Genomic DNA, 14,987 nt, shown 5'->3' with positions numbered 1-14,987 from the left:
AGGTCAAATTCGTGTTGTGCGTGTACACCTTTCCTGTGTCAAGTAAATGCCCCTGGGTTGTTCATAAAGTCGGCCACGAAAGGCTTTCGGCGTCAAAGGTAAGATGATCTCTTCGCTGACGTTAGTCATGGCTATTTATGTCTCCCTGGAGTTAGAATGCGCAGCGTTGTTATCATTGCGTATTGGCTCAGTAAGTCTAAAAAAATCGACGCATATGAGCAATTTCGATCTGTGTTTCGAAGATTCCTTACACTGTCAACATGCCAACATCCCAATCGACCCACTTAAATGTTTCACCCCTTACAAAACATAAGGTAGTACGCGCGCCTCGAAATTTAAAGCCGTAAACGTTTGCTCAAACTTTCCGTAAAGAAACGTTAAACCATCCCCTTTCGAAGTCAGGGAATATATCAAGGGTAATCTTGCACTAAAAATTCGGTACAGGATAGAGAAAAAATTACCCAATCCTATACCGACTCTTGATATTTAAGATGGCAACCATGCATCCCTGTGTTAACGCTATGAAGAAAAATAAGCCAGTTTAATTTTCCCCATGAGCTTCAAAACAATACTAGTTTGAGAGTCCGATTATTTATTCCCGAAGGGCATTCTACCATACTTAGTGATTTAGACCAGACGGCGCCATCTAGAAACTTGTCGAAGAAAGCTATGTCAGTTGCTTGCCAATTATCTCTCTCTGGGTTACCTACCAACACCATCCACTTCATACATCACGCAATTTTCGCATGTTTGTATTTTCTTTAATGCGTTTCTAAGAGAAGTAAAGAATTACACATTCTGGCGGTGACAAATTTTATACATAAAGTACGACAAAGAAAATCCTTTATAATGCAGTACTCCAGAGTCAAAGCAATATTACTGCAAAAACTAACAGAACGAAGGAAAGTGTCTTGGGCAATGGTTACAATTGTCTCTGGGTATATGGCTAAAGTCAAACGCCTGCTATTAAGACGAGGAAACACTGTGTAGCATTTGCGCGTTTCCATCACTAAGATTACCTTTTTTCTTGCAATTTTCTTTTTTCAAACTGTCATATTTTGGTCTAAAAAAAGTACTTCACCCCAAAACCATGTGTCGAACTTTAGTTAATGATATTTCTACGACCTTGTCACCAGGTTAACACATTTTGTAAATGTCATAAAGATTTTGCTAGAATTAGCTTAATGCAAAATTATAAGAAGTGAACACTGACCTGTATGCAAAGTTAAGCGTATAGACCGCAAATATTTGGTGAAATAGGAAATTTTCGGATTGTAATTTCTACTGAGAACCGTTCCAATTACTATTACTCCGTGCGTCCCTTGTAGAACTAAACTGACTAGAATTATCATTTTGAATATATGACGATAGAGAATACAAAATTGTATTGCAATAATATGTGCAGTTATTGACATCACTCATTAAAAACACTTCTTTATGGCGTGAGGTAGCCTCCATTTGGTAGGTACGGGCTGAAGAGGACTTTGGTGGCACAACTTCATGCTTCGGTGACTATTAATAGCCTACATTTCCGGTATCAGATCCATGGTAGTAGGTTTGCACCTCATGCCGTCCAACTTGAAAAACTCTGGGGGTAGTCTGGTCATTTCTTCATTCGTCAGAGGCACGACGTGCTTATGGTAGGCTTCCTCGTTAACCAAGAAGTAGTCGTAGTATTTTTCGCCAGGATTGAAATTCAACTGTAAGAATATTGAAGAGGCATTCTTAGCTATGCACGTTTATTTTAATAGTAACGTGAGCTTTGCCTGCAGGCTCAGTTTTGCCAAAATGATCTTGACAGAACCGGGGGAGGCGAGACAAATCAAGTAATGGCATGAGATGCACTCTCGCGATGCTATCGGCCAATTCCCTTTCATATAGTAAAAATTGGTCTCTTCGCTTATAGAGCTTTAAGGCTTAGGTATGAATATCTAGATATAAGAATGTGAATCCTCTAGAATTAACATCTATTTATGACTACGCAGCCTTATTACCAGTAAAACAACCATGTGGATAGCATTCATTTGTGTAATTAAATTTTTTCAGCAGTTCGAGAGCAATAATTATACATACGTACGCATGAATCGTGGCACATGATCGCATTTGTGTGGGTAATCTACATACCGACTGAAAATTTTAGCCAAACTTTTTAATTCGATCGTACCCCGCTCAGATGTAGCGCTTTCTCCTATCGCCTCATTATGCAATCATTCCGAAAGTATGGGAAATTTGTGGGTAGTATTACTGGGGCTCTCCCAAACTTACAAATTGCTACAGTCAGAAAAGGTCGTTTTCACACTTACATGTTTGTTGATGAAGTTTTTGAGCATATTTTTGTTCTTGTCAGGGTTGTCAAGCGTGAATTCCTTGCAATCGAATCGTAGAACCAGGGATTCGACAGTGCCAATCTGGTCGATGAATTTACCATTCTGGTAGTAGGTCAGCATTGGCCTCAAAAAACCTTGACAGTGTTCGTCATAGGATAATGGCCAGTGAGTAAACTTTAGAACGTCGTTAGAGTATTCTCCGAACCTTGTTGAGAGAACAAATGAAGAAAACACCAAATGGTTTAAAGAAGTGAAATAAATATGCTTGTCGTATTATATGGGTACAATTTGAGCAACCCGATAAATTTGATCAGACCCAAGTTTGTATGTGTATAAAGACGGTCTTTCCCCACATACTTTGCCGTGGAATGGTTTATCACTGTCAGTATAATATTTCATCGCTATTGTCAATAATCGTATGGTCAAATTATGATTTAAACAGCTGCTAGATCTAGCATTGTTCGCTAGTTTTGCGTACGAACTTAATGTTACGATACTTTTAGTCAGCTATCAAAAGATGGACTCGTTGGTATGTACTGTCATTTTATGGTCGCCTAAGGCCTTCATGTGAATATAATATCTTACTAAAATACACAAATATGTAAAGTTTCCAAAAGCTGTCACAAAGAATATAACTATGCATGTCAATAGTAGATATTAATTTAGATATAAAATGCTTTACAATGACGCAAATGATATTCACAATACTTTACCAGCAGACACGTCGGTACATACATTCTTTATGCGGGATTTAAAGGGCGGTGGTCGTCGGAACGGCGCTCAAAGGTTGCTAGGGACCCCTACGACCGATATAAACACTGTATCCAAGCTACCTTGGCGATTGATGAAAGTTAAAACATGTTTGTCGTAATGTACATTGTAAAATTTAAATGTTGCAGCTATTTTGACATGATGCATCTATATATAGTGCATTAAATACAATGTTTGTAAACAAGAAAGTTGCACATGCGCCGTTCCGACGACCACCGCCCTTTAAATGTAACCCATTTAAAGGATCAGCATGTAAATGAGTCACTCCTTTTCAGTCAAACTGAGTGTTGCTCTGAGGCCTATAACTTTTACACTGTGGGTATATGTAAACTCACATCTATTCGAAAACTTCTTAAAGCACATTTCCTCTCTCATTTAGTGTTTTAATTTTACTGTTCAGATAATATACACCGGGACAATAGTGTACCGTGTGCCGATTAGCAACTGTTCTGTCGGGTACCGGTAAACATCAGGGAAGTCCCCCCTTGTGGTTCAACCATAGACAGTAGAGAAACTACTGTCTTTGGTTCAACAAGGTATAGCATATTCAGTGCAGGTATTGTTTCGGAATCAAAACAATAGCACAAAGGATCAACCTAGATGGCAACATACGGCACTTACCTGTCAAAGTTATACTTGAGGAACATGGTGAACGCATGTTTGGCATTCTTAAACCACTCTTGCTCCATGACATAGATCATGGGCAAGTCAGTGTAGTATTGCACTTCGTCTTTAGGATCCTCGGGGACAATAATCACGTCTCCCATGAAGGTATTCAACTGGTAAATGCAAGCATCGAGGCTAGCACGTTCTGCGAATATAGAAGGACAATGATTTGAAATGCCAAAACCGTCACAAGTCGTTCGATACACACCAAATCCGGTTTGTCAAGGTAAGAATGCGCCTTGAAAATGACAGACTGAAACATTTGCTCAAAGCTTTAAACCGTACTATTCTCGAATCAGGAATGAAAGTCAAGGGTCGCTATATAACTTTCAGTACTACAGAAATGAATCACCTAACAGTTACTGATATTTGCAATTCAGCACAGCCGCCATCCCTGAATAAACTGCATGGACGGAATTAAATTTGTGAATTTCAAAAGGTCAGACCGTAAAAGTCCAACTCCAAATGGCTTCGAAATGAGCCCCAATAAGCAGTTGTCCAGGAAAGCATGGTATTGTAAGAAATTTGAGAGTTCAAATATCTGTTCCCTGGACGCATTCTACCTTCAACACGATTGGAACTTATTTGGGATAATTGGATGGTGAAGTAATGTCTATTTGATCTGCAAATATAAGCTCATCTGCTTTTCTTTTCAAGTTACACACTTGTTTTTATGAGTAATTTCTAATATCGCAATATTCAGCTATATGGCATCGGACATATTTGAGAAATTTGAAAAATACGAATATCCAATTATCCCAAATTAGTTCCAATCGTGTTCTTCAGAAACTGAAAGAAAACATTATGGCGTTTTGGGAGGCAAGCCAATTAAAACGTTGACTAATTAATTGGCAAATTCAAATCTTTGGGAATAAACACACTGTGACGATGCAGCCAGTAAGAATTCGGAATGACTCACGAATGATGTGCTCAGCGATAGCGGGACAGTCTCGTGGCAGCAATTTGACAGGGTACGGAACACCCTGAAATTTCTCTTCCAGCAAACGATGCAGGGTGCGAACGTTGTATCTGAAACCGTGTATGAATCCAGATGCAGCTTGGCGATCGTTGGCTTGCATGGCGGTTCCCATAAAGTAGAGGTTTTCAACGTTTTCGGATTCCCAGTTTGTCTTCAGAACAGGATATTTGCCTTTTTTCTTTGTTGCTGCAATAAAAACTCTTAACAATCAGATCAAAGATGTATGTATTCCTGCATACATACAAAAACGCGTATATTTAAGCAATAAAGCACACCCAGCGATGGTATACCACGAGATTTTGACCAGTTCACGACATATACGCACGAGCGATAGCGAGTGCATATATGAAGTGAACTGGTCAAAATCGAGTGGTATACCGTCGCTGGGTGTGATTTATTGCTATTATACCATAACAGTATATTGAAATTCGGGCATCGAATGTCAAAAACGGATTTTACTCAAGCCAAGAGCTCGCGCGTATGCCAGCCGTGGTATATCGCGAATATACCACGGTTCTTTTCGCGTCTCGACCAATCAGATCGCTGTATTTGTGCCATCAATATACTGGTATGATATAATTGTATATATGAATGTGTGTATATATGAGAATATGCATAGAGATAGATAGATAGATAGATAAATAGATATTTTTCATAACGTATTTACATGTATGATGTGAAGACAAATTTTGAATTTGTATCAGCTGATAAAAGTAAGTCTCGCTCTCTGCCTGTTTGTGTGAGGGATGCCGGAAAGTATATTTGTCGGATGCTCTTACGGCCAAGCGCAGAGGTGATTACATTATTAAATGCTTATCATTGCATCGGATCGTATGTTCTTCGAGAAGTACGGTTCGGCTTACCCGGTTTGCAATTGTCTGCGAAAAGAGACGTGTCGACATAGTTCCATCCCGTACACACGATGACGTGATCGTATGGTTTGGTGTCGTGGAAGTAGCCCGGTGTTTTCCAGTGCAAGACCAAGTCTCGGAAATGAACCAGGACTTGATTGTTCTCTCCCTTCGACAGTTTCAAGGCCTCGATGCCCAAGTAAGAATGGAGGGACTTTAACATGTACATGTCGAGGATTGTGTTGTTAATGGCACGCAGGTCACCTAGGAAATTAAGACAAATTACATCCGTTATCTTAATTGTTTAACCTTTTTTCTAGAAACAGGGACATAATGACGTATTGGTGTCGCATTGTAAGGCTTACTATCAAATGCAATGCTTCACAACTATGGTACGCAAAAAGGGTCTTTATTTGTTTCTCCATCCTTAGTTTATTTTTCACAAAAATGATGCGGCTACATGCTTTAGCTTCTCACTTCAATTTCGGAGTTTTGAACACTAAAGTTCTGACTATAGATAGGAAAACAGCGAAAATCAGAAGTTTTTAAAACGTTCAAGACACCTGAGGGACGAATTGCCCACAAGGCTACTTTAGCTCTATCTATAAGTGCGATGGTTTCTTTCCAGGCCTTAAATGATTCGGTGTTTGCAAGAAAATTTTTCTTACTTACAAACTAGGATGGTCAAGTGTAAAATTGTTTCTATCTGGACAACATCAATAGAATAAACATATTCAAGTCGACACTCAGTTCCGTTACATGAGTCCTTCTCTGACGATGTTCATATAAGTTTGTCATGATTCTATCAAGGTGATCTTGTTCACTATGTAATCGCAAAGCTTGAACTTGAGCATGTACACAAATATTACAATAGACTAGTAAAGGCTTACCGACAAAATGTGAGTTCCAGGCGTGTTTCAGTGCTCTTCCACCAAATATGTGAACGAAGGCAGCATAAGGTGCGAGGTGATTCGCCACTTCAAAGGCGCTGTTTCCGCGGCCAAGGACGCAAACAAGTTTGCCCTCGTATTTCTTCGGGTCGAGATCGTGATTTGCGTACGTGTCAGCCAGTTCGATACCGGGGAAGTCGGGGAGATGTTCGGAGACAGCGCCGGTTGCCATGATCAACACCTTGCAGCTGTATTCTCTGCCATCTTTTGTCTTCAGATAAAACTGTCCCCTCGGAGAACCGGGTCTGTCCTCTTTACTGATGTTGACAACGAGTGTGTTGTATTCGATTTTAATCTTCAATTTCTGGGCGAAGTCGTTCATATACTTAACAATAACATCTGCTTGCGGGTAAAGGTCTTCTGTGTACTTGGTGAAGCGGAGGGATGGGTCGTCACAAAGCAAGGAATTCCAGTCATGCCTCATGTTGTATTCAAGTTCAGGGAATGGGTTGAATCTCTTGTTGATGGAAATGAGGAGCCGATGACGGGGCTCGTGCGTGAAGAAGTGGCCAGCTTTGTCGGCAGCTTCCAGCACGATGTAGTCGCGCTCCGTGCCGTTCATGAAGTGTCCCATTTGCAGACCGGCTGGACCGGCGCCGATGATGATAGTTTCGTGGTGAACTGCAAAAGATGAAATGGAAAAAATGGCAAACATTAGTAAACAAGGCATGCCTCTCTGAAAAATGTTAACCGAAACAGTAAAATCATATAATGCTAACGGAATAAAATTTCTCTGCAACATCCCCATCGACGGCACAAGGGATAGACCAATAATCTTTGGAGGGGTTGGTCAGTATGCGGATATATATAGATATATATATATATATATATATATATATTATATATATATATATATATATATATATATATATATTATACGCATTTAAATAATTTACAGATCGTTTGTTTGTTTGTTTCTTTGTTTGTTTGTTTACGGATTTACATAGCTTGCATTCAATTTTCTATTTAAACCTACACATTTTTTCAGACCAGTATTCATGTGAAATACTTTTCTTAATCTGCGTGGCTGTAACTGTCTTGCTTCCAACCCGTCAAAGAATCTAATAAGCCATCCCTTGGCTGATGATTTGTCGATTATAATCTGAGTGCTTTGATGGGCAATAAACAAAGGCTGCTGGCACCTGAGATAACTTTTATATATTTTCAGCGGGCATCTCTTTCAGAAGCGATCATGGAACAGCAAAAATAATTCGATAGCCCTTCAGTCATAAGAAACTTGGAACGGTCCCTCACAGTACAATATATACATCCAAGAATTTCTAGGTAATTGCGGCGAGTCTAAGCGGGCGGCAAACAACTGATTGTAGTAAACGTACCTTACCCTCATTTAATCAACTTATGTTGGTACGTACCATATTTGTCAATTTACTCTTTCATCATTTCATTGATTAATTAGTTCTCTATAATTATATCGCAATCTCGTAAACGTTTTGTAGTGATATAACCCTCGACGTGGCATGCAAATGTTACGTTGTTTTTCTCTTATGATAGGCGAGTTTTTCTTGCATAGGTTTCGGGCAGAAAAGGACACAAACACAGTTTCATTTGCTTTGAAAATTTAAGAAAGAATATGATTTACTCAGTCCCTCAATCTCGCTACGGTAACAAAAAAAAAACAAACAGCGAAGTTTATTCGTCTCAAACATTGACGACTATCCATTGTGGCATATATATATTCCGGTCGCGAAACGGTGCGTATCAGCTTCTGCATAAAAGTTGCTTAGCCGTATACTTTTGTGATTATCGAGTTGATAAATACCGTTTTCCTCCACAATTTACTGAAATATTCAGTAATCAAAAAAGTGTCTATTTCATCATTTTCCGCGGGGAAAAAAGCTTCAGCTAAAAAGATGTGCATCTGAACAAAATTTCTATCCTTTTTTTGAAGCTCTTCACATCCAAAAGAGGATGTCAGTCGTATTCACTATGGATAGTGAAGTTGGCGCTGGGAAGTTAAGTGCAACAGTGAATTATTATTTGGTACATGCGCGGAACAGTTCATACACGGCTGAAGTTGCTGTCAATTTGAACATTGCTCCTGTCACAAATCAATTAGGTTTATTAAAGTCATCATATTAACTTTAACATTATGGTCCGTATATGATCGCCTGAAAACACCGGCCAAGTATCAAGATAATACTATTAACAATAGTCAAGCCAATAACACTGGTGTAATGCAAACGCCATCTAGGCAGTTGTTTAATCTGGCAAAATTTGCCTTTAATCCATATCATTAATTAAAGCATTAAAGATGATATAAATAGCGAACTCATCCTCTGAATCTTCCGAAATATGATAGCCCTTGCTTCAATTGAGAACACCACCGATCAGTCGGAAAAAATATTGCGGACATATTTCCCCTGTCCTGTACTAAATTTTGCTCCATAACGCGAAATTCAAAGATAATGGTTCATAAGTGTGAGTGATTTCTGTATTTTTTGTTGGCGTGCAGAAAAGGCAATGAACACATATAAATTGATAGAGAATGTAGGCTAACGTGAACAGAAAGTATAGTACTTGACAATATTTTCCCATGATTGGCTTTGTTTTGTAATGGTTGGTAGATTTATCGTTACTTTAATCTATTCCAATACCGCTCCTTCTCTCTTTTCTATACCGCAGAAAAAAAAAATTTGTATCCGCAATACGCGTTTAATTTGTCTACAAAATGCAGGCTATAAACCTTGTGTCTTTGCTGAGATTATAATCCACTTGGACTGCATCGATAAAGATCTCTACACATTAAACCCCACACCTACGTCCATTTCCTATACATAACAGTGGCCAGGATATAATGAAGACACATTAGCATCTAAGTGCCATATTATCCTGTCGGCGTACCATTGCAAAGTTCAAACAAATTAATAACCCAAACGATTATGATATGTATCGTGATTATTGGACAAAAAAACGTGCAATTGTTATCCGAATTGATCTCATCGTAACACACGTCACCAGTTAAACAAGAAGTCGAATACTGATCATACCATGTACGTTTAAGTGGTAGCCGGCTACGGACATGAAAACAGTGGTCATAAAATGGCCGCCTGGTATAGCCGTATTGGATCGTATTGCAAAACAAAACTTGTACGCGTAATAATAGAAGATAAGTAATAACGACAGATTTATGCGTCCCTTTATAATCTCTGAATCTTGTCATTAATAAATTACAAAATAACAACTTAGTAGTCACATCTGATCGTACACTAAAATAATTGCAGAGGTTATGTTGAAGTTCACGTGCTTGTCTTTCGGTTTTTCGGATTTGGTCAAATAGAGATAACTGCATAATGTAAGTCTGAGTAAATTACTCGCACCAGCTTTTCAGGCAATTGATAAAATGATGTCTAATCAATGCACTCGAAATGGAAAAAGTCTACGAGTTGCCGAGTGGGCAACCAACCTCGTCATGTTGCAAAATTCACTGATATCCAAATGAAAATGACGGCGTTTTGAAAGATGGTTCCACACATTAAAACAGAAGAAAATATCAACCTGAAAGAAAACGTAGTCGGTATTGCAAACTTGCGTCGGTGCATAAAAAGCATTTCAGGTGCCCCCTAAAAATGCATAATATCGTTGAATATGTCAAAAACGCAGGTGAAACTCGGAAATTCAGATATGGATTTGATAGCGATAAGGTTTGGTTGGGCTCACGTATGTATAAGCTGACCTTACCTGTAACTGTAACCACAGAAAATTCATGCAAAAAAGGTAATGGTTATATAGTTTAAAAGAATAAAAACGAAAAAAAATAATTCTGATTCTTACTTGGCATCTTGACGGTTCTTCGGACACAAAGAGGAGTAGCTATAGGACGTACAACAACAGATGGCTATTGTATTGAAGAGAGAATTGCTCTGCATTCAATCACGTCTTGGTGCATCCTTAAATACCTTCCCTCCCAGAGGAAAAGTCGCCTTTTGATAACAAAGGTGATTAATTTACACAACTTTATCTTGTTAAGTTGCCATATATCAATATTTGGGGAAAGGTTAGAGTACGAGTGTGAATGATTTGCAAAACGCCGCGCGACCCAGTGCAGTAATATAGTTCAGGTACGGCAGTTCCCCGAGTCACGGAAGAATAGTTATGGGAAAAGTCTTGCAAACAATTTAGAAAGATTTAATTTTACGATGCTTAGAAGAATCGTGTGTTTTGGAATCATCGCCCTGCCCACAAGAACAGCGGAACTTGAGTGTCATGTAGAGTAATATTTGCCTCTAAAAGGTGTCCATTTATATACGAAGCAAAACACATCAATGCGTGTTCCTCTAGAATTTGATACAGGTCAAATATTTTAAGCGATGTTAACCAGCGCTGCTCGTAAAGAGAGGGCAATTGCTAATTATCAATTAATAATGATAAGTCTGACGGAGATAGATGACGCTCGTAAAAAGACGTTTGTTCCCCTTTTTCTATTCTTTTATTGTCTCTCTGTATTTTATTGTTTTATTTCATAAAGATTACTCAGCCGTTGCCCCGTCTCACAGAACCAGTCTCCGTCGAGGCAGTGATATTGGTAGAGTGATGTTGCAGACGATGGACGTGAAGGCTTCCAGGAGCCTTGACAACGAAAACAGAAAATATTTCTCAACCATGTTTGCGTGTCATTCTATTTTTGTTCGATGGTCGAGTAGTAAAATCCGGTAGACTTGTCATCAAAAGGTCTTTGAACACGTTTTGGAAAATCTCCTTTCAGTGTCAGAGAGCTATGTGATGGAGACAAACCATGTAGCAACCCCATCAGTTATAATGATATCTAAGCTGGCTCCCCACATGCTCTTTCAATGATAAGTCCTCCCACACAATCCCCCCCCCCCCAAAAAAAAAAACACCTCGGTTGGTAGACAATTGCCCGTCCCTCACAGAAAACAATCAAGTATATGCGTACAATAACCTGTTTCTGTTAGATTTGAGGAAGTTTATATCTTAACGCTATGGGACCCTTTCGCTTGTTATGCTAAGACACATTCTCGATGAGACAAAAGAGTGAGCAAATTAATTCAGTGGATTTACAATCTCAGTCTGTGGAAACCATAACAAAGAAAATCGACAGTAATTACATACAAAGTGCACAATGCACAAACGTCTAACATGTGTTAGGCCTACAGATGCGTGTAATTTTACAAATCCAACATTGTACGCGAATTATACCAAAATACCAACTATCACAAACGTTTGAATTCACTTGGTAAATTTCGAGAGTAAATTTCAAAAGTATCGAATTCGTTACAGCCGATAGATTACGAAATACGAAATGTTAATGCACGACAGCTGCGCCAAGACTCCCAGAAGTCTCGAGCACAGAAATGTATCAACTGACAAGGTTGGCAACTCTCGCATTAATCGTCCAGTCATATGCCCACTTCATTCACGATTACTGCTTGCTATCACCTATGTGGAAACAATTGAAAACATGTCACACTGTATACAGAGTTCGTCAGAACTTTAATTTTGATGGAGCCACTCTAGTCATAGGTGCTCGTGAAGTACGTGCGGGGTAGCGTGCCAATATGAAGGGAAGGTGTGTAGCAATTCTAGCCAGTGAGAGCCTGAAGCTAATAAAATCAAATGTATATTAGGACGAACCCAACGACACCGATCAGTCGTTAAAATACCTCTCACATTTAATGTCCTCATTTCAGCTGTTAGGTCACCGGTTCAATAGAAATGCTAATAAGCTCACACTGGCCAGCGAGTAAAATTTCTGACTCCGAAATAGCTGTTGTATTTAACAGTCGTCTCAAGGAGAGGGAAAAGGCTTCTGGCCCAGATATGCCACCAAATACGGGTTAACAAATCTAAAAGTCGGACAGTAATTGTAGTACTTATTATAAGTCAGCCAAACGTTAACTAGCATTCGGTCATTCTTCTTTTAATAAAAGATTTTGTAATCTTTATAAGTTTCTTGTAAAAGATGAATTCCATATATGTTATTAAAGCGTAGTACCGGGATTTATGTCCGAGTACATCGAGGTATTGTCGCGTCTCGGACAGTAGCGTACGATATACGAGGACATAAATTCCGGTATTTTGTGAATAACATTATTATTATACACCTTTCTAGTCCAACTTTACCTGAAAAAGTCGAAATTTAGGCGTTTTGGAAAGGTTTCTCGCGCACTGCACTGAGCGATCGCGAGCAGACTGGGAACGCGTTCAGCGCGTCCGCTAAGCGCACCGAACGAAATTTCAACCCGCGCTGCGCAGTGCGCGTACGTGGTAGAAATTTTACGTCAGCAGCATAATTTCACTCGAATTCACCGATTTTTGACTTACCGTGATTTACTTTTTGAAGTACTGAATGTTAGGGAGTATATATTTTTGTAAAGAATATAAAATATTCTCTTCTTTTCCCTCGTGTTGACGTAAAGGTGTTTTGAGGGCAAAGGTCAAATAGCGTCTAATAACACATTAAAGTTATTGTACTCCGCGTCAAAGTTATTGGACTCCGCGTCCTCTGATAGCGAAACTTACTGTACGACTAAACTCCATAGGCTACTGACGTAGGTGTATAATGATACATTCTATTATCAACAGTATTAAATATGTAGCATAGCTTGAGTTTTGCGGTAAAGATGCCTCGTTTTAAAGTATATTTCATCCAAAATCATCCAAAGTAACAGTCTTTACCTGATTATAAGTGTACTGTTTGATTAATCGTACTTGCTCTACTACACTTCATAAAGTACTTAAGTGTGTTATTATGCAATAAATTATTATCATTATTATTATAACTATTACTATAATATTTGGGTCCTCCGACGAAAAACGGAAACATGGGCAAACACTCAGACAAGGTATAACCAAAGTTCGTCAAGAGCTGGTGTGGTCAAAAATCTTTTCCAGACATTCTCGTTTACATCGACATTTCAAAGTTCCATATGAATAGGTATTATTATTATTATTAGTAGTAGTAGTAGTAGTAGTAGTAGTAGTAGTATTTTTGTCATTATTATTATTATTATTATTATTATTATTATTATTGTTGTTGTTGTTGTTGTTGTTGTTGTTGTTGTTGTTGTTGTGCGCCGTTCCTATTTGAAAATAGCAGTCACGCTGTGAATATGTCATATTTCTTTAAAGTGTATTTTCATCCAGTGCAATTACACATAATCAAAACAGCTGATGAGAGGAAATATCTATTTTCAGGGAAAAATATATTGAAGTGGCCGCTATTACTCAGGTGAGCGTAATTTGAAATGAATAACGTATCGAATAGCGTATTGGGATTTCTTAAAATCTTATCCAATGGCTAATATAAAACTTAAAGTTTGACTTTGCTATCGATCGCGGCACTTTGCTGTCTCTATGAAACTTTTCGACAACGGTCGAAGACCTTTTATCTCCGCCTCCCAATCTTACTCAGCGGCAATAAACGTGGCTCAGGGTATAGTAAGAAGACATTTGAGTAGCCTGTGAGAAATGTTTGTGAAAGAGAGCCGCGACAAGCCCTACACGAATATGTCGACAGTGTTCAGCCATCGGAGTTGCGGCGCATGGACAAGGTTTGGAATTGATGACCGACTAAATCAGGCAAACGCCATACAACGAACTACATATGTCCTCGAATTTTACGCGACTGTATGCATGTACTATACTAGCTACCACGCCGGGGGATTGGGGCAGGTCGACAGATAATACAATCTAGCGATGATCTTATACACCGAAATACCGAGAGAGTATCCATACTGTGTGTTTGTAGGACTGTTGCAAGGAACATTTCACACAAACTCGGCAAAAGGCGAGACTGTCATCTGAAACTGCCATCCGTTCCAGAAACGTGAAGAATTCCCGCCACCTATACGTAAACACCGCAGCTACCCTGAACAGGCCAAAACGAGCGTTTTTCAAAGAATCACAGAGTAGGTTGTTGAAATCGGACGGTTTGCAAACTCTCATTAAACATTCTTACATTCCATTGAGGTTTTAAGGAAAATGTTTGCGTGACCCTCAGTTTAAAAAGTTAACGACGGCATAGTATAAGTCGAAGTGAAATATCTCCTCCGTTTTATTGGGCACAGGCAAACAAAAAACATTCAAAATATCGGGGGAAACCGGTGACATGAGGGTCAAACATGAATGAGTTGAGCAGTTTTCGCCAGTAGTTTGATAAGCTGTATAATAAACATGCACGAGACACGCAGTACTTCGTTACCGATCTCGGCACTTGGATTTTGTGATGGTAATCACTTCTGGTGATTGACTATCGCAACGAGCACACGACATCACGCTACGCTGACAATTTTTTTCCACAAATTGCCAAGCTATAAGGCCAAAACAGGCGCCATTTCACCCATAGCTGACAGCATTTTATATTCATGTCAGCTCTTTAACGTTTGCCAGATTCACCACTTTGTCTTTGATTTCCGCGTCATTTTGCGAATCGGCATAGTATTGTGCCACGTCGTGTGTACTG

At 39.1% G+C, this 14,987-nt stretch overlaps 1 protein-coding gene across 1 annotated transcript; it reads right to left on the bottom strand.

The window, feature by feature from the left end:
* Nucleotides 1-743: 743 nt before the first annotated feature.
* Nucleotides 744-10,472, bottom strand: LOC139151732 (FAD-dependent oxidoreductase domain-containing protein 2-like). The gene is made up of 7 exons (XM_070724708.1): nt 10,337-10,472; nt 6,485-7,165; nt 5,607-5,858; nt 4,684-4,929; nt 3,720-3,909; nt 2,304-2,532; nt 744-1,700 (listed from the first exon to the last, which is right to left on the bottom strand). Exons 1-7 carry the CDS (start codon nt 10,341-10,343, stop codon nt 1,524-1,526), a joined length of 1,782 nt encoding a protein of 593 aa, XP_070580809.1. The 5' UTR covers nt 10,344-10,472; the 3' UTR covers nt 744-1,523.
* Between the last annotated feature and the right edge of the window lie 4,515 nt (nt 10,473-14,987).

The sequence above is a fragment of the Ptychodera flava genome, chromosome 15 (genome assembly GCF_041260155.1).
Source record: "Ptychodera flava strain L36383 chromosome 15, AS_Pfla_20210202, whole genome shotgun sequence".
In the NCBI taxonomy this organism is placed as follows: Eukaryota; Metazoa; Hemichordata; class Enteropneusta; family Ptychoderidae; genus Ptychodera; species Ptychodera flava.
The sequence above is the reverse complement of the archived record's forward strand: the minus strand, read 5'-3'. Positions and strand labels throughout refer to the sequence as shown.